At 52.4% G+C, this 18,787-nt stretch overlaps 5 protein-coding genes across 5 annotated transcripts; 3 read left to right on the top strand and 2 right to left on the bottom strand.

The window, feature by feature from the left end:
• Positions 1–1,253: 1,253 nt before the first annotated feature.
• Positions 1,254–4,255, top strand: GT037_006213 (uncharacterized protein; the record flags this gene model as incomplete). Its single annotated transcript, XM_038931260.1, has 2 exons — positions 1,254–1,817; positions 2,381–4,255. 2 exons carry the CDS (start codon positions 1,254–1,256, stop codon positions 4,253–4,255), a joined length of 2,439 nt encoding a protein of 812 aa, XP_038785757.1.
• Positions 4,256–4,620: 365 nt separating this feature from the next.
• On the bottom strand, positions 4,621–7,141 carry GT037_006212 (sda1-domain-containing protein; the record flags this gene model as incomplete). The annotated part of the gene is made up of 3 exons (XM_038931259.1): positions 4,621–5,586; positions 5,802–6,576; positions 6,627–7,141. 3 exons carry the CDS (start codon positions 7,139–7,141, stop codon positions 4,621–4,623), a joined length of 2,256 nt encoding a protein of 751 aa, XP_038785756.1.
• Positions 7,142–7,489: 348 nt separating this feature from the next.
• On the top strand, positions 7,490–11,529 carry GT037_006211 (pre-mrna-splicing factor rse1; the record flags this gene model as incomplete). The annotated part of the gene is made up of 3 exons (XM_038931258.1): positions 7,490–7,733; positions 7,867–9,970; positions 10,134–11,529. The coding sequence occupies 3 exons, from the start codon at positions 7,490–7,492 to the stop codon at positions 11,527–11,529; spliced, it is 3,744 nt and encodes a 1,247-aa protein (XP_038785755.1).
• Positions 11,530–12,230: 701 nt separating this feature from the next.
• Positions 12,231–14,258, top strand: GT037_006210 (six-hairpin glycosidase; the record flags this gene model as incomplete). Its single annotated transcript, XM_038931257.1, has 1 exon — positions 12,231–14,258. The coding sequence occupies one exon, from the start codon at positions 12,231–12,233 to the stop codon at positions 14,256–14,258; it is 2,028 nt and encodes a 675-aa protein (XP_038785754.1).
• Positions 14,259–14,469: 211 nt separating this feature from the next.
• On the bottom strand, positions 14,470–18,447 carry GT037_006209 (uncharacterized protein; the record flags this gene model as incomplete). The annotated part of the gene is made up of 6 exons (XM_038931256.1): positions 14,470–16,097; positions 16,153–16,198; positions 16,889–18,148; positions 18,196–18,228; positions 18,278–18,348; positions 18,396–18,447. 6 exons carry the CDS (start codon positions 18,445–18,447, stop codon positions 14,470–14,472), a joined length of 3,090 nt encoding a protein of 1,029 aa, XP_038785753.1.
• Positions 18,448–18,787: the final 340 nt, after the last annotated feature.

The raw sequence follows: 18,787 nt of genomic DNA, 5'->3' as shown, positions 1-18,787 counted from the left end.
GTAGTAAGTGTACTTAGGTATCGTCTCGAGCAACAGACTGCGTAGGGTAATTGCTTACCTTTGTACCTTGTGGTCGTGTCAACTTCTTCATCTCTGTCATAATAACACCTTCGCCCACCTGGAGATCCTCGAGAAAGGCAGCCGATTTGAACCTCGAAGTGAGGCCCTCGGATGAGTGATGAGGTCGAATAGGAGTGAAGTCTCAAATGTTCCAAAAGCAGGTGAATACACGTATTCTTCTGGACGTCGCGGCTGCTACTTAATCTTCTTCCGTATTTCAAGCCCCAAATGTAGCTGAATTGAAGGTCGGATTACAGCGCCCCATGTACTCGGGTGTTTGACGAAGAAAAGCCTGTCAGCCGCAACATTGTATAGAGGAAAAGTTGACTTCCCCGTCATACACCTATCGCGTTTGGTAGACTGACGCGATAGGTGAAGAGTAGAGATGATCGCTTACGCGTACTGTACATGCGGCCTATGGTGAGCTGGAGGTGACAGGCCACCATCCCCACATCCCCGCTTCCACCTCGCTGCTTCCTCCCACGCCCAACCCTCCACGTGCAAAACCCCAACGAACCATGACTATGTGCAACACACCGTTCAAGCTCTAGCCGAGTTAAAGCGGCTTATGGCAGAACGTGACATATGATGCGGGACGGGATGGTGGGCACCGCCTTAAGCCTGCACGATGGCTTGAGCCCTTGGGCTCGTGTTATTACCACGATCAGGATACATGATTGATGACTTCCCAACGCTTTTGGAACAGGTTCGGATTACCGCAGAAAGATAGAGAGATATGCGTAAGAGCCGTGCAGAATTACTATGGGGGATGTGAAGTGGAAGAGTTTGAGGAGCAGGGCTACTGCAGTTGTACGATTCTTGTCCCGCCATCGAGAAGCGTGTCTACAATCAACGACACTCTTCCTGTGGTTCTTGAAGACACGCGCGGCGAGGAACGACCTGCTTTCATCGTCCAGCTTCGACCGGCACTGCACGCCCTTGACCTCAGCATCGTACATGCTGCTAGCATGACTTATCCAACGCTAGTTCCAACTATCGAACTTCTCGAATTAGCATTACCTGGAGGCATATGTGCCTATGAGATGGAAAAAATTGAAGGCGCACAGTTGCGTCGTTTGCAGGGGCGTGAACGTTCACTCGATGCTGGCTCAAGGGAACGACTACAACGTCTCGTCGCGAGTTTTGCGGACTTTATCGCGCAAAGTTGGCACTCACCACATATAACCCCATTCATGTCGAGAGCGATACGATTAGACTCACCTATGGATGAGAGTTCATCGGTACTCTTGCAGTGCCGCGGCAAGGTCGGCTCAACCATTATTTCTAGGCTTGAGAGATTAGCTGCTGAGCTGCCGGACATTCATCTCCGCCAAAGAGCAAGCGAAGTATTGCGCGCAGTGCAGGGGATAAACGATTATCCAGTGACAATCAATCACGGAGATCTCATCCCATCTAATATCTTGGTTGACAAGAATACCTGGAAGATCACAGGCCTAGTGGATTGGGCGGAGGCAGAGTACTTACCTTTCGGAACCTGTCTGTACGGACTCGAACATCTCCTTGGATATATCACTACACCTGCCTCCGGTATCGCACCCATATGGACATGCTTTGACGGTGCATCACAGCTTCGTGAGTTGTTTTGGACGCGGTTGATCGACGCCGTACCGGAACTGAAGGCCCGATTAGAAGATGTAAGGGTGATGAGAGATTTGGGCGTGCTGCTCTGGTATGGTATCGCCTGGGATGGTGGTGCTATCGATCGCATCGTTAATGAGGTGGATGATGTGGAGGAGGTAACCGAACTTCGTGCTTTTCTGACTGCATGTTGAGACGAAATCGTGCGAGGCATATACGAAGAGCGCATCGATTGTATCTCCACCTTTTTTGTCTGAGTTCTTTCGATTCGTCTTCCTACTGTTCTGCTCTGACTCTATCAAGCAACACGCTCGTCGGTATTATTGATCGCGCGCGCGTGTCGCACTTTCTCCTCCGACAGTGGGCGCCCCTTCCTATACACGGCGCACCTTCTGTATACACGTAGGCAACATTTCAAACCTTCTTACGATTCATGTCCACTCTCTTCTGATCTATACTCCACCACTCTCGTCGCTCTGCTTCACCTCATCACACAGATCAAAGCAAAAGTGTAGCCAAAAGTTTCGGCATCATCTTCATCGCACCATATAGGCGCAGTAGGCACAAAAGTGGAGCGACTAGGGGAGCAGGAAGTGGAGGGCAGAATCCTCATTTCTTCCTGTGGTGAAGAACTGGCAAGACAGCACATAGAGAAGGCAATATGGTCCTCATTCCGCGAGGCGCTACAAACGCAGAGCCGGCAATGACTGACATGGAACAGCCCAAAACTATTCGAAAGGCGGGCGGTACTACTCATGTCCTCATTTTCAGTACTGAGAAAGTAGAGAAAGCTTCACTGCAGCGAGAGCTGCCTAGCACTTATCCCGTCATGGCGACCTCCAGCACTAGCAGTGAGTACGATCTCAGTCTCACATCTCCAAGCGCTAGCGAAATTTCAAAGCGACTCGCAACAAGTACTCCCAGGAAGAAACAAGGCTCGGCCGATCCTGGTGAACGCACCGTCTCCTCTACTCTCCGAACGCTTGCGCCGAAGCCTTTTGCAAACGTGAGCGGTAGCTGTCAAAACCCAATCATCGTTGAGGAGATTGCATCACCGCCACGGCAAGCAGTACGAGCTCAGAAGCGCAAACCCAGACACAAGAAGCTGACAAAATCCCACCAATCAATCGGCAATGGGTATAGAGACCCATATAGCTATCACCCTTCTAGAACAGCATTGACAGCCATACCTCCGAACGGCAGCACATTCACTGGACATCAGAGCCATGACATATACCGCATGATGAATGCAAAAATAACCGCAGCCCCAAATGCCAGCCCAAACGCCGCGTGGGGCCGCCATACCCTGAACGTACCTTTTGAAGTGCAATATCCGCTCTCCTCGCAGGTTTTTATGCAGCAGCAGAACACGTCAGAATATCAGTCCCCATATTCCCAGAACCATCAGGCTCAAATTCCTCCTAATACTTATGGGTATCCAACGGTTCCATCTCAGAGCGAAGACCTGCTCCGCAGGAGAGCTATTCATTATATCCAAGAGTTCTCGCGACATACACCGCTGAAGAGATGGCTGTCTGATGCCGGCCCTGAGAAGACTAGCGGCGATGAAGCCGAAGGACACGAGGAGCATGTTAGACCGCAACCAAATTCTTCAACTGCTCAGTCGCATTCCATGCCACCATCGACGATACGTAATATTCGCTGTTATATCAATCACAAGCCGACGACCCATCAAGACCCAGATCCCGACCTCTTGGTCAGACATCTCATCGAGCATACCTCACTCATCACGTCGTTGCTACAGCTCTGTCCTCACTCCACCGATCCTAAGGGCTTAAAGAATGACATATCGATGATGGTTCAAATACAAAATCAGTATGTGACTGAATGGATGAAGGCTGAATCACTCGACTCGCACAAGCGACGCAAGATTGACGGTGACAACACCGTCAGCCTGGATGATCGCCTACGGCCGGTCATGACTTCTGCGACCAGATCCCAGAACGAGAAAGACGACATGTTACGCCAGGTTCTTTCTGCTGATGCTGATATGTGGCAAGATGGTACAGGGCATGGCGTTGCGGACGTGTTTGCGGTTGTACCTGCGTCGCCGCCACTTGTGAACAGTCTCAATGGACGAATAGTCAGCTCTACGCTTGTACCTTCGATTCGGACAGCACATGATCTCCCTGTTCAGGAACAAAGCAGAACTACTGGCAACTCCACCACGACGCCAATAAAGCAGACCTCGAATTCCACCGCAGGAGCAGCACACTGGAAAGGGTTGTCTGTCACCTCTACCATGGAGGAGATACACATAAGATCCGGAAGCCCATCAACTAGCCCAAAGAATTACTCCAAGAGTTCGATCGACTTGAGTCACCCCTCAAGCCCTTCCAAAGACCTGGAAGTTCTCACTAGAGTAACATCTCATCCAGCCGATAGTCTCATCAATCCCCCTCCCAAACGTATGAATAGCCGTTCACCTCCCCACAGCAAACACGCAACCATACAGCATACGGCTCCAAATTCCGATGACGAAGTCCACATTGCCAATAACAGCTATGCCTCAGGCAGCTCCCACAGTGAGAACTCAAACGATTTGCGACTCCAGAAACCTAGTCTTTCGATTTGAACCACGTGTGGGTACTGCCAGTGGCCGAGCAAGAGCGGCCTCGTTGTCAAAGGAGTAAGAGAGAGAGATAGTACGACTGCGAGTGCCGTGCGAGGAGTGGAAGAGGATTGATGAGTTAAGAGTACTTTGAAGAGATGTGTGTCAGCCGTTACATGTTATGAGTAGGCTGAAGCCAAAAGTGTTGTAGGTGTTGCAATGCGATCATGTAAAGCACCCTGTCATATGGTAGAACCATGTAGAAAAGCGAATTCTCTCATGTATCATGATTTCAGATTCTATTTGGGTATCAAGCGACTATTCCCTTTTCATCTCGAGTAAACTAAATCAGCGCCATCCCTGGCACCAAGACCATATCTACTAACTCACTAGTTGCCCTTATTTCCCCTCTTGCCCCCTCTCTTCTTCCTCTCCACATGACCCATCAACGACTTTTTAACATCTCCCAAACTCCTCTTGTTTTTAATCTTGGCTTTGCCCAGCGTCATCAAGAAGTTCTTCTTCCTTGCCTTCTCCTGATTCGTCGTACTCTTGCCCTCAGCTGCCTTTTGCTCCTTCTTCTTCTTAGCATGCGAACTGTGGTTCGTTTCGCGGTCTGCGCGTGCAAGAGCGATCTTCTCCTCTTTGGTGTTCTTTTTGCCAATCTTAGCGGCAAGCTCGATGGTATCGGCCGTGATGGCTTCGTCGGCGTGGCGGGCGGCGAGGAGTTGGGCGCGTTTGGAGGAGGCGAGGGAGGAGGTTATTGTTGACGAGGCACGGAGGGCTTGGAGTTGTTTAAGGTCGGCTGGGGTAAGAATGGTAGTGGTGAGGAGTTTAGAGATGGATTTGCTCTCTGGTTCGGCGCTCTTGGAGGGTTCTTTGCTGTCTGGTCCTGGCGTTGATGTCGTGGTATCGAGCTTAGCCTTCTTTGCTGGCCTGTCTTTCTTTTCCTTTTCGTCTTCAGAGTCGCTAATTTGGATGTCCTCGCCATCGCTCTCTACATTGATCCAGCCACCTGAATCGTCGCTGTCACCGTCACTCTCCACATCCCACTTCTTCCAGTCATCTTCGTCATCAAGCTCAACGTCGCCGTTGTCCGCGTCAGGGTCCAGGCCAGCAGCTTCCAGCTTTTTCCTGCGTTCCTCTTCTTTCCACTTCTCGAGTAGCTCAATGCCTTCGATCTCTCCAATAGCTTCTTCACCGTATCGGCGTTCTTTGATAGTGCCAGCGCGGATACCCATTGTCGCGTCCTTGCCACGATCACGTTTCTTGAGGAGGTCTGCACCGACTTCACGGTAAAGTGAAAGAAGTCCTTTGGCGGCCATCATCGTGCCCTTGTCCTTGGATTTGCGGTACTACCTTGTGTCAGTATACATCGTGATATCAGGGCGAGGTGTCTGAGAGCGTGTAGCAGAAACAAGGGGATCAGAGTTGCGACAAGCGCTTTGGGTTTGTATTCAGATAGCGGGGTCTTAAGCCGCCTCATTAACACGGACCAAATGTTCTCATCATGAAAAACACAGAGTGCGACGCGATGCGGTGGGACGATAGAAAATGTGAGTTGACTTACCATAACCAAGTCCTGGAGCAAGGTGTCCGTCATAGCTAATGGTTGACGTGCGCAAACCTCGCGAATGGCATTCAGACCTGCTGCCGCGACCTCAGAGGCTGATGCTTCTGACACGAACTCGTTCGCAATCTTCTGCACCAGCGGTTCGAGCACATCCGGCGGCACATACGAGTGTGTTGCTTGCGCTAAGCATGCCAAGTAACTTGTGACAGACGCTTGCCGAGGAGTGAGATGCTTCAAGAAGTATGAGTATAGCGGGAGGACCGTCAGCTGATGTAATCCAACAAGACGAGTAACAAGCTGCAACACCAGCAGTTTCGTTTCGAGGGCGAGTTTGTTCTTGGAGTTCTGGACGTGCTTCGAGAAGAGCGTTTCGGCGAAGCCTTGAGGATCGTGGAGGAGGTGGAGCGCACTGAAGTTGAGAGGATGCGGTGCATTCTTCTTCTTCTGCTTCTTCTTTATAGTTGCAGCTGCAGTCTTCAGTTCGCGGGCCTTCTTCTTGCTCTTCTTGTTGATGCCAGCTGAATGCTTCAATTTGGCCATGTCGACATCATTGTCGTCATCGCTGCTCTCCTCTGCAGCGGCCTCTCGTTCCTCGTCACCACCAAGGAAGAACTTGGTGCCACCGAAAACGGTCTTTTCGTTGTCGCTTAGAGCGGCCAAGCGCATGACCTCGACTGCGCGCGCGTCAGTCCATATTTGGCGCTTCCAGAGCTCTCTTGTGATCTTGACGGCCCATATGCCCTTGGGCGAGGAGGAGTCTGATTCTAGGAGGCTTTGACTAGTTAGTCAATGGTCTTGGTACACTCGCAGGATATTGCATACTTGTAAAGCGCTGTCTGCATAGACTTGTTGAGCTTGTGGTTGACAGTCTTTGCGTTGGACGAGCGAAGGTCTGAGATGATCTTGGTGTAGAGTAGTTGTCGCAGACTCTTGCTGTTGGTCGTCACAAGAATGGGAAACAAGGTGTTGAGAAGTGTGATGGAATCGATGACTTCTTTCCGCTTGAGCAGGCAGTATGCTCCGACGACCTTGTCTCTCAAGTCATACTCGAGCACCTCGTGGTGGGTGAGCAGCAGCTCTAGATCGCGGGGAAACTCTGATGCGATGTCGGGGTAGAGGTCTGAGGTGTGCGACACGAATTCGATGAGGTCCTTGAGTGCAACCAGGCCGCTATCCGAGGTGCTTGGGTCGGCCAGGAAGAGGTCGAGGAGGGTCCGGTACTGCTGCCATTGCTGCTCAAAGTCGTCTCTGTACGATTGAGGGTCTCGTTTCAGCTTGAAGCGGAGTGCTGCGTGGTCAGACTCGAGCTTCTCGAGGGCACCAACTTTGCGCTTCATGGTGTCGACTTGGGATCTGGGGGATGAGGAAGTTGTCGTGGCTGTCGTCGAGTACGCGCCTGCGTAGACTTTGCGACATGAAATTTTAGTGGGGCCTATCCCACCAATTGGTCAGGGCGGACCGACACTAGGCCGAGAAGCTCTGGCCTCTTTGCGCGTAAATCTTTCATCCTCGACAACTTGCGCCAGCCACTTTTCAGACGCGCTGCCCTACAACGGCGCGCATCACGTTCAACAAGCTCATACACCGCTCTTGATTGATCGTCGTCTGTTTCTCAACCCTACCCGCCTGTCTTCAGATATCGACCCGACAGTGATACCTGGGCCAGCGCCCGCCCATTGCCCACCATGACGAGCTTCTCTTCCATGTCTCTGTACGCCTTGACGGTGAAGCAGCCGACAGCGACACAGGACGCCATTTCCGGTGACTTTCTCGGAAACGGCAAGCAGCAGATTCTCACAGCGAGCGGCTCACGACTGGCTATCCTCGAGGTCTCGCGGCGACAGAAGGGCTTCCAAGAGCTGTACTCGCAGGATGTGTTTGGCATCATTCGTCGTATAGCCAAGTTCAGGATCGCAGGCGGCACCAAAGGTATGTTCGTCCATCTTCCCCGCTACAAGCAGTATAGTGATTTTCAAAGCACACGACACCCTCGAGCTCCCAGCTCCCTGAGCCCACGGTGGACTGGACTGCAAACACTAAGAACCTCTACTGACTCCGTCAGACCATATTGTCATAACCACCGACTCTGGACGGTTAGTCACATATGAGTACATGCCAGATGAGCACACCTTCAAGACCGTTCACTTCGAGACGTTTGGCAAGTCTGGAATACGACGCGTAGTGCCGGGCGAGTATCTAGCAGCCGACCCGAAAGGGCGCGCTATCATGATCGCCTCGACGGAGAAGAACAAGCTTGTCTACATTCTTACCCGAAGTGGCCAGACGGATATCGCCATCTCCTCACCGCTAGAGGCACACAAGCCGCAGACGTTAGTGTACTGTCTTATTGGACTTGATGTTGGATATGACAATCCCATGTTCGCTACGTTGGAGGTAGATTACTCCAACTCGGAGACTGACCCTACTGGTGAAGCCTACGAAGAGATCAAGAAGGAGTTGGTATACTACGAGCTGGACCTTGGTCTCAACCATATCGTGCGGAAGTGGTCGGAGCCAGTTGACCGTACCGCTAATACCCTCTTCCGGGTACCTGGAGGACCAAACGCTCCGAGCGGTGTTCTATGCTGTGGAGAGGATTGCATCACATACCGCCGCATCTTCAACAACAAGTCAAGTGTGCACCGACTGGCCATTCCACGCCGTGAGGGAGCCACCGAAGACCCAAATCGCAAGCGCATGATCGTTGCTGGTACTCTATACTCTCTCAAAGGCGGTGATTTCTTCTACCTCCTACAAACAGAGGACGGTGATGTCTTCAAGCTTACTGTAGAAGCCACCAGCGGTACTGTCGACAAGATCAAGATCAAATACTTTGATACCATCCCCGTCGCGACGAGCATTTGCATTCTGAGGGCAGGCTTCGTGTACGCTGCCTGCGAATCTGGAGACCGCATCTTGTATGAACTGGAGTCTTTGGGAGACGAGACGGAAGATCCCGTTTTCGAGAGCGATCAATTCCCTGTCGACCCTGAGACTTCTTTCGCACCTCCCTTCTTCAAGCCTCGGGCGCTTGTCAACCTCACTGCAGTTGAGACGATGCCCAGTCTCAACCCGATTATGGGCATGGAAGTTGCCAACCCTGCGCTGGAGGACGCGCCCCAAGTTTACACGATCAACGGTGCCGGTGGCCGGAGTTCATTCCGCACCACCAGGAACGCGCTGGAGGTTCTGGATCTTATTGAGTCGCCTTTGCCGCAGAACGCTTCCGACGTCTGGACTACGAAGCTGACCAGCGAAGACGAAACTGATACACTTATCGTCATGTGTCTTCACAGCAGAACGCTCGTTCTCAAAATTGGCGACGACGTCGAGGAGGCTGCGAATACCGGCTTTCTTCCAGACACCAACACGCTTGGTGTACAACAGTTCGGTGAAGACTGTATCATCCAGATCCATCCTAAGGGTATCCGTCACATCCAGGGCATCCAGTTCCCTAACGACGATGCAAGTGCGACGCACGCTAGTTTGACTGACTGGCAACCCCCTGCGCATCGCACTATCGTAGCTTGTGCCACGAACAACCGACAAGTTGCTATAGCGCTAAGTTCCGGCCAAATCCTGTACTTTGAATGCGATGCAGATGGATCGCTTGCCATGGCTGAGGAGGAGATTGCTTTAGACAGCACTATCAACTGTCTTGCAATGCCCGATGTACCCGAGGGTAGTGTGCGAGCTTTCTTCTTGGCTGTCGGGTGCAGTGACCAGACTGTCAGGATCTTCAACTTGAGTCCTGACATGGAAGGAAACATCCTGCGAAGTATCTCTGTTCAGGCCCTCACCTCACCGCCTAGTGACTTGACCATCAACCTCATGACGGACAAGTCTCCTCGTGGATACAGTCAGTTCTTGCACATCGGTCTACGAAGTGGTGTATACATCAGATCGGTACTAGATGAGATGACTGGCGACATTGGCGACACTCGAAGACGCTTCCTTGGGCCAGAGCCTATCAAGTTCGCGAAGGTGACTGTTGCCGGCGAACCTGCTATTATTGCAATGACCTCAAGGCCATGGCTAGGTTACACCCATCCTCGTACCGGAGTGTTGCAACTGACACCGCTGAACTACATTCCATTCAAGTCCGCGTGGAACTTTGATGGTTCCCAATTCAAGGGAATCATCTGCGTCAGCGGCAACGAGCTACGGTAAGCACCTTCCATCTCTTTCCCCCAACTGCAATGATGAAACTCTGTACTCCCTAAACACGATGAGGGCAATAACAAATTTCCAATTGTTCCTACTGAAAGCAGTTATCAATTCGTTCTTGTTACATACACAACATGCGCGATTAGTTGCTGACCACAACAGAATCTTCACCTTCAATGACCTAACGGACAATACGACTTACGAGAACATACCACTCAAGTACACCCCAAGGAAGATGGTCGGATGGCACGACCAGGGTGTGTTCTACGTAATCGAGAGCGACAACAACACTATAAGTGCCGACAGACGCCAACAGCTTATCGCACACGCCGGTGTCAAGAAGGAGGATGACGGCACCAACGGCTCGATGGAAGTCGAGAACGCCAACGGTGGTGCAACGAATGGCACCGACGATAGCGACGAGCTTCCAGCAGTCGACTTTGGTTACCCAAGAGCTCAGGGCAGCTGGGCTTCTTGTATCCAAGTTGTCGATCCTGTGAGCGAAAAGACTGTCACCCACACTGTAGAGCTCAATGGCAACCAGTCACTTGTCAGCGCCGCCTTGGTATTCTTCGAGAGCCGTGGTGAGGAAGCATTCTTGGTTGTTGGCACTGCCAAAGACTTGAGCTTCACCCCTTTCAAATACACATCTGCTTCTATCCAGGTGTACAAGATCAACCCCACTGGTCGTGAGCTGGAGTTCTTCCATGAGACTGAGGTCAGCGACCCGCCTTTAGCGCTACTTGCATTCAAAGGAAAGCTCATTGCTGGTGTCGGTCGCCATCTGTGTCTCTACGACTGCGGTATGAAGTCTGTCCTACGCAAAGCACAGGCGCCGAACTGTGTACCGACGCGCATCACCGATCTCAAGACGCAAGGCAGCCGACTGGTTGTTTCCGATCAGGCGCAGTCAGTAACGTATGTCGTACACAAAGACCAGGTCCACCCCAATCGCCTGATTCCCTTTGTGGATGACACCATTGCCCGCCACACCTCCGCATCAGAGATGCTGGACTACGACACCACAGTTGGTGGTGATAAGTTCGGCAATATCTGGCTTGTGCGCTGCCCACAGAAGGTCTCCGAGTCTTCTGACGAGTCGCCTGATGGTTCCGATCTCCTAGTAGATAAGGGCTACTTGGGTGGTACACCGAACCGCCTCGACCTCATCGCACACTACTTTACGAACGACATTCCTGTCTCTATCCAGAAGACTGTCCTACTATCAGGCGGTGAACGCATCATCTTCTGGGCTGGTCTCCAGGGTACTCTTGGTGCACTTATCCCCTTCAATTCCCGCCGACAGCACAAGATGTTCCAACAACTGGAGCTACAACTTCGGTCAGACGACAAGCCACTGTCGGGTCGCGATCATCTCGCCTTCCGCAGCTACTTCGCGCCGGTCAAGAGCGTGATCGATGGTGATCTCATTGAGCGCTTCTTGGTACTATCGCGCGACAAACGAGAGAGCATCGCTGGCCAGATGACAGGTGCAGAATGGACACCCAGTATGATTGATGAGGCGATTTGGAACATGAGAGGTCTTTATGCTTTTTAGATGAAGCGTATCCTCTACACACTACGGCGTTTGGATAGTTCGGGCCTTGAAGAGCAGTCGGCGCTTTTGTCCTGCGCTTGTAGCGTCTTTGATGAATAAGTAGCAGTAACTTGTATTTGTAAACAGGAATGTGGGTCATAATAGACTCAAATGATACCCAAGAATCGTCTTCAGCTATCTTCGAACATGGTTGTCTGCACGTGGTTAGCCTTGCTATCAAGACCTGGTTTGCGGTGTTCTATACCTTGCTTCTGTCACTAATAACACCCGCACTTATATGAACAGCAATAACAACCGCGGCACCGGCTGAACTCTACGTCATCACGTCGACATACGAAAGTTAAACCTCGCCAACACAAGACGGAGAAATTATCTCCACGCAGATCTACAAGTTTGCGGGGAAGAAGTGGGGCAAGTCATATCGATCCTGGCTCGGAGAGCCGCCGTCGGGTAGATTTGCGAGTGCGAATACGAATTGACTTGCTCTTCTCAGAAATACCCCGAAGAGAACAGCTAGGGAACAGCTGGTAATACGCACGACCCATGTTACAACGAGAAGCTCGGAGACAGGGACAGTAGCATTCGGTTGAGGTCCGGGAAGCTAACGGAGCTAGGGTAGGAGACTATGTAAAAGGACGACACCGCACATGTTCAGGTACTACTAGGTTTGGAAATAGCTGCTACTGGCTATTTTGCACGACATGAAGCTGTATAGCTCGCTCGCTCTTGTTCCTTTGATTTATCAAGGCTATGCGCTCGACGTCGAAGCTATAGTGAACAAATACTACGGCAATGATGCAGCATGGTACCGCGACCGGATCCCTCTCTTCGACTCTAGCGATCCAGATATCACCGACGTCTACTACTACCGGTGGTCCATTTTCCGCGCACACCAACGCGACCTAGGCTCCAATGGGTACATTTCCACCGAGTTTCTTGACGATGTTGGGTGGCAGACTATGCCTTGGGCAAGTCTGAACGATGCAACCGGCTTCCATCTCTTAGAGGGGCGGTGGTGTCGCGACCGACGGTTCAAAGAAGATTACGCGACATTCATGTATAGCAGCAACAGTAACAGTCGGCAATTTTCTGAAAGCATGGCTGCAGCTGTTTGGCAAGGGTATCTTGTTGATGGTGTGGTAGAGGACGTGGTTAAGCGGCTTGACGACATGACGAGAGTGTATGATGCGTGGGGTGATTCCTACGATGAGGATAAAGGGCTGTATTACGTTGAGCCCATCCGGGATGCTACGGAGTATACGATCTCCAGTATAGATTCCTCAGGTGGCTATGATGGCTTCTTCGGCGGCGACTCATTCCGCCCTAGCATAAACAGCTACCAGTACGCTAACGCCCTCGCAATCGCCAACATGGCGTCCTTGAAAGGTGGTTTGGAAAGCACCGTCGACACCTACAATTCTCGCGCCACTGCCATCAAAACGCGCGTACAGGACGCCCTCTGGAACTCAACCTTTGACCATTTCATCGATCGCTATCAAGTTAACAACACAAACGTCACATACTGGGATCCCATTCGCGGCCGCGAACTGGTCGGTATGGTCCCTTGGACCCACGATCTCCCCGACGATACCACAACCTACGCACAAGCTTGGTCGCACATTCTTAACAGTAGTGAGCTGGCCGGAGAACACGGTCTGCGTACCGTAGAGCCTTCTTACGAGTACTATATGCGACAGTACCGCTACGAAGGCCCGAACCCGGAGTGTCAGTGGAATGGCCCTGTTTGGCCTTTCCAGATGACTCAAGTTCTATCCGGACTCGCCAATTTCCTGGATCATTATGCTGAGGGAAGAAACACGGATGTTATTAACACTGATGACTATACAAACTTGCTAAGGCAATATGCTCAGTTGCATCGGAACCCCGATACTGGCATTCTGGATCTGGAAGAAGACTACTACCCTGACACGGGATTACCGATCGTAGGACTCAAGCGGAGTCATCATTACTTCCACTCTGGCTTCAACGACCTCGTCCTATCGGGTCTTGTTGGAATCCGTCCCTCAGCCAACGACACGCTGGAAGTTTCTCCCCTGGCCTCTTCAGCGCAGATGAAATATTTCCGCGCAGAACGTATCATATACCACGGTCATGAAATCGCCGTTCAATGGGATGCCGACGGTTCGCACTACGACGCCACAGGCCTGCAAGTTGAGGTCGATGGCGAGGTAGTTGCTTCATCTCCCACGCTCTCTCGTCTCTCAGTCGACCTGGAACGAAAAGCACCACCAGCTATTACCCGCCGAATCGCACAGTCAATCCAACTCAACGCTACAACGGCGTTTCCACGCGGTACAACATCCGTCGGTAACACTACTCAAGCATCTGCATATCCTGCTATCGACGGTCGGATATGGTTTTACCCCGAGCAAGATGCTAAGAATGGGTGGGATACACCAGTCGGCAATGGAAGTACAGTCTGGTTCCAAATTGATTTTGGCAAAACGGTCAGCATAAGTGCGGCTGAACTTGCATTCTTCGCGAACGAAGAGCAGGGTTTTGCGGAGCCAACGGATTATAAGATCCAGGTGCCTAGTAGCGGGGACAGGGGTGAATGGAGTGATGTCGAAGGCGCGACCTATGGCGATGTTGTCGCGAATGGTATTACGAGTATAGAGTGGAAGGAAGTTGAGGGAGAGCAAGTGAGAGTTATCTTTACGCCGAAGGTGGGCAGTAAGGTTAGAATTGCGGAATTCAAGGTGTATTGACTAAGGCCATCTTGATGGAGGCAACTGCTAGGTTTGTATGGCGGCTGAATGGCTTTGTTTGATTCTAGCTGGTTATACCGAGCAACATGGGATACATTAGAAATGCGTGTATGTGGATTCAGAGATCCGTAATGATAAGTTTGTTTTAAGGAACATGGGGTATGTACTATTAACGCCAATGAGGAGACCACGCATCAACGTGTCTATATATTCAACTCCTCCCCGGGCCCACTCCACCAGCCCACCAACCAGAGTCAACCCAATATCTATTCTCTGCATTCGCCGTCTCCACCGACCTTACAAGCTTCCTCCGATCAAGGTGCAAGTCTGCATGCCCATTCGTCAACTCGCCCGGCGTACGCCTTCCGCCCTTCTCTTTCCGCGGACTAGCCTGCATATCTTCAGCAGCAATTTCAGTATCAGACGTAGATACTGGTGATGCAGATCGGGGAGTGGAAGAGGTAGGCGAGGGAGTACTGTCAGGAGAGTAAATAGTCGGTATGGCACCCAGAATTCGACCAGCGGCGAAGACGCAACCACCGATTGCGTGTCTGATGAGAGAATCACCAGTAAGACTACCAATTATGAAGACGTCTCTAGCTACCTCGAGGGACGTAGCTTCGGCTTTGGCACGGAATGTTCGGCCTGAGATCAGATGCGCGGAAGATGGGCCGGAACTCATTTGGTCGGGCGAAGTTAGAACCTCAGCGCATAGTTCTTGGGACAGAAAATCCAACGTTCCGCGTCGGCCAACAACATAAGCTAGACCGCCTACTTCGTGGGTGACGGTTTCTCCTGACGGCAGTTGTAGTACTATGGTTGCTACATTTCCGGACACAGATGCGCTGACAACCTCGGCATTGGGCAGGCCTTCGTAGAGCGTCCAGTCGCGTTGGTGAAATGGATTCGACTTGCGCCGTGCAGAAGGAGACTTTGCATTCTTCTTCTTGGATGTAATCGCTGCAAGCTTCATTTGGCGGTAAACGGTTGCATACTCCGGGTACGCGGTGTGGTGACAGCCTCGTAATGGGGACGGCCTCTTTTCGGGAGCCCATTGAAAGACGTGTAGGATCCTACGAGTAGGCGGCGCAGATATGATAACATCGGCCGCAGAGAATCCGGACCCAATAACAAGTAGTGGCGCTTGTTGCGAATCCATCTGTGCGATGGGCGCAAAGTGAAGTGGAGGCGGGATGCTGACTGTAAAGATGCCGGACGCAAGCACGAGATGCTTACACCGAATACCGAGACTCCGGATGGAAAAGCCGCGCACCGTCCGATGCACATTCTCGACCTTCAGCCCCGTGTATATGCTATCGGCTATGCCCACCGCCTCCGGGTATGTCCTTAGGTAGTCGGCAACCTCGACCCTCGAAGGCCGCACGAACTCGGCTTCGTCTCCTCTTCCGCTCTTAGCCAAGTGGTCTGCGTACGAATAGCCAGGGAGGCTCAACTGTTCGGCGTAGCTCAACGTGCCAATGTCTGCGCTTGCAGAGACGGGATGCTCTGCCCATTGCCCGCCTGCATGGGCTGTTTCCCCAATCGCAACATGTGGAATAGCCTTCTCAGGCTCGTACCGCCACTCGATGCAGGACTTGGGGTTCAACTCGGTATCAGCATTGGGTCGAACGAGGGTGTCGAGCAGCGTGTTGACCGGCAGCGCTTGGGTCGAGTAGCGTAGAGAAGACAGGAAATGCGCGTAGAGATCCGGTGTTAGGTGGAGCAGATTGGGTGACTTCTGCAATTTCGCGTCGAGAATCGCGTCATGATGGCCACCGACGTAGTATGGAATATGGCCGTGTAGAATGTAGGAGAGGACGAGCGCTGATGGCCCGTTGCCTGGAATTTGTAATCAGCATCTTGCTTGCGCGCGCATGTTATTCCTGTCACGCACCAATGATCAACGTGTCGACGCATTTTGGAAGCGAGCGAGCCATGGACTTTTGCAGCAGAATGCCATGAGGAAGTCAAAGTCAGCATGGACGGGAGGAAGGGCGGAACGGGGCTGGTCAATAGTGTATGTCTTCAACATGACGGCCTCTTTTAATTCTTCGGCGCTAGAAGCGGTCCCTGTTCCGCCGCGGTGGGGGTCGGGTCTCGCCTTCCACATTCGAGGGGTTGATTGCGAAGATGGTCGGCTCGTCGCTGACCAAGCTAATCGACGTGCCGTGGAATGTTGACGATTCAGGCACTGTGTAGATTGCGTGATCGCTGCAGGTGAGAGACGCGTGAGATGCACGAGGTCATGACATGTCCGCGGGGGCTGCATGAGGTCACAGCCTTGCGCTCAGATGCGGGGCATGGCAAGGTAGAAGAACATTAAACTATAAATCCAAATCATAGTCAACCATGGTATCTCTTCCTAAATATCGCGCTCCAAGCCGCCCTGTAAATTTCGAGTTCCCCGACTCTGCGCAACAAGAAAGTGCATGTACACTTTGTGATTTCAAAGCATCAGCGTCACCCGTTGGGTCCAAATGGAGAAATCGGGCCTGTCAAACGTTACCCCACATCATCCTGTCCGGGTCTGGTCCGCCGCGCGATCCTCCATGGCAAGATTCCTAGTATCTATACGTGACGGTATTACGCTCAGCAACGGGCGAAACGTCGTGAGCCTGTTGCTGAGGCACGTTGAGATCAGGCGTCCGTGGACGTTCAATGCGCGGTCGCATGTGTTCGTCTTCTTCCTGAATCGGTGGTTGCGCGCCATGCATGGTCAAGTTGTTTGCAGAGCTCTCTTGCCGACCCAGATACGACGGAGTTGATTGAAAGCCTGGATGGTAAGGATCTGGTGGGCCACCATAGTCGTTGGCCGGTGACGAGTTCTGGTGCGCTGGAGGTGTGTATGTAGTCGTATAGTGATCAGCGAACGGGTTCTCTTCTTGTGCGCTCGGTTGAGTACGATTTGGTGCGGCCTGCAGTGACGGAGGAAGATTGTTTTCGTCGCCTCCATAGTTGGTAGATGTTGTGCCAGCCGGTTGGCTGGGCTGCATCGTTCCAAAGTTCATGGAGGGTATCGAAGGCGCATCGCTGTGTGTAGGCACACCAGCTGGACTAGTGTTACCATTTGGCGGCGGCGGCGGTGACATGGCGTTTCCATTCTGCACTGGTGGAGATGGCGAGGCACCCATGAATCGACGGGCCTGGAGGATGGCGCGCTGATGCTTGGAAGCAGCGAGGGAGAGCTGCTCGTTGGTTTCGATCAACGTGAGCATAGTATCATCGTCGGGTGCCGGATTGTCGCATGCGATGTAGCCGTGTATGCTACGCTGGGCGGTCGTGCAGCGCTCAGCGAACTCCTTGACCAGTTCGTTACCAAGTAGTTCATTTGCTGGTGTGGACTGAACAAGCTGTAAGAGAAGCTTGGCCGATGTGCGCGCTTCCTCAATGCGACCTGCAAGCTCTGCTGGTGGCGGCAATGTCTTGGACGACGACCTGTGCCCTGAACTGAAGCCGCCCTGTACGTTCTGTGACGCTGACCAAGCTGGCGCATTGAGCTTCCGGGGGCCGAACTGCTTTGCGGCAACAGCCATAAGGCCCTTCTCCTTCTTGTACATGGTGAACAGCGTGTTCAGGTTGGTGTCATATGCCTTTTCTCGCTCCATGGAGTCCAGCGTCTCCTTGACAATCTGCGCTACGCTTGGGTCTTGACCGTTGCGGAGTAGGTACTTGACTGTATCGGCGAACTGCTTGTCGAGGTTCTTGGTGAAAGAAGGGCCCGGATTGTCGGCCAAGATTCTGATGAGCATAACGGCATTATACTGGACATGAGGGCGGGCGTAGTTTTCTTTGGAGAGGAAGATGCGGATCTGTCTGGCGGCGGCTGATGCAGCGCTCGGGCTGGCGACGGCGGACTCGACGATGGTAGGCAGGTGGAGGACTTCTTCGCCCTGGAAAGGTCAGTAGGGCGGCATGATTCTGTGGGCAGATAGCGTACCGAGTTGGCGGCACCAGACTCGCAGAAGAGCATCTGCTCGCTATTAGCTGCTGCGAAGATGCGACGAGGCGGTATAACCTACCACTCCCCTGGTGGCATTGGCCTCAGGCGTGTCAGCATTTGGATCGATATTGACATCCTGGGCTGGATGCGCTGGATGCGTTAGAGTGTACCATATCAAAGTGCATGGGGGGACTCACAAGACCGTTTGCGCATCAAGCTGCCAAAGTTGAGGCGCTTCTTGAGCTCCATGTCTGCTGCTATGGGCGGAGCGGTTCCGCAATGTTAAACGGTCGCAGGAGCGTTTGAAGTGACTGCGCAAAAACAAAGCGCAGAACCGCACGAAACACAAGATGGCTCCGAGTCTGTGAGTCTTGGTGGAAAGGAGAGAGATGGTGGGATCGCGGTATAGATCGAGGCCTCCAGCGCTCCTTCCTCACGCCGACGGTTACCTAGGTAGGGCTGCGCCTCTTGCTGCCAAGCCATGACAACTTCGCGAACACACGTACAGCCAACGTAAACAACCGCGTACAACGTGTGGCGACGCTGCATCCATCGCTGTACTGCACCACCATATCCTTCCCCCACACGG

The sequence above is a fragment of the Alternaria burnsii genome (genome assembly GCF_013036055.1).
Source record: "Alternaria burnsii strain CBS107.38 chromosome Unknown 752, whole genome shotgun sequence".
NCBI lineage: Eukaryota > Fungi > Ascomycota > Dothideomycetes > Pleosporales > Pleosporaceae > Alternaria > Alternaria burnsii.
Note: the sequence above shows the minus strand (reverse complement) of the source record. Positions and strands in the feature narration are given on the sequence as shown.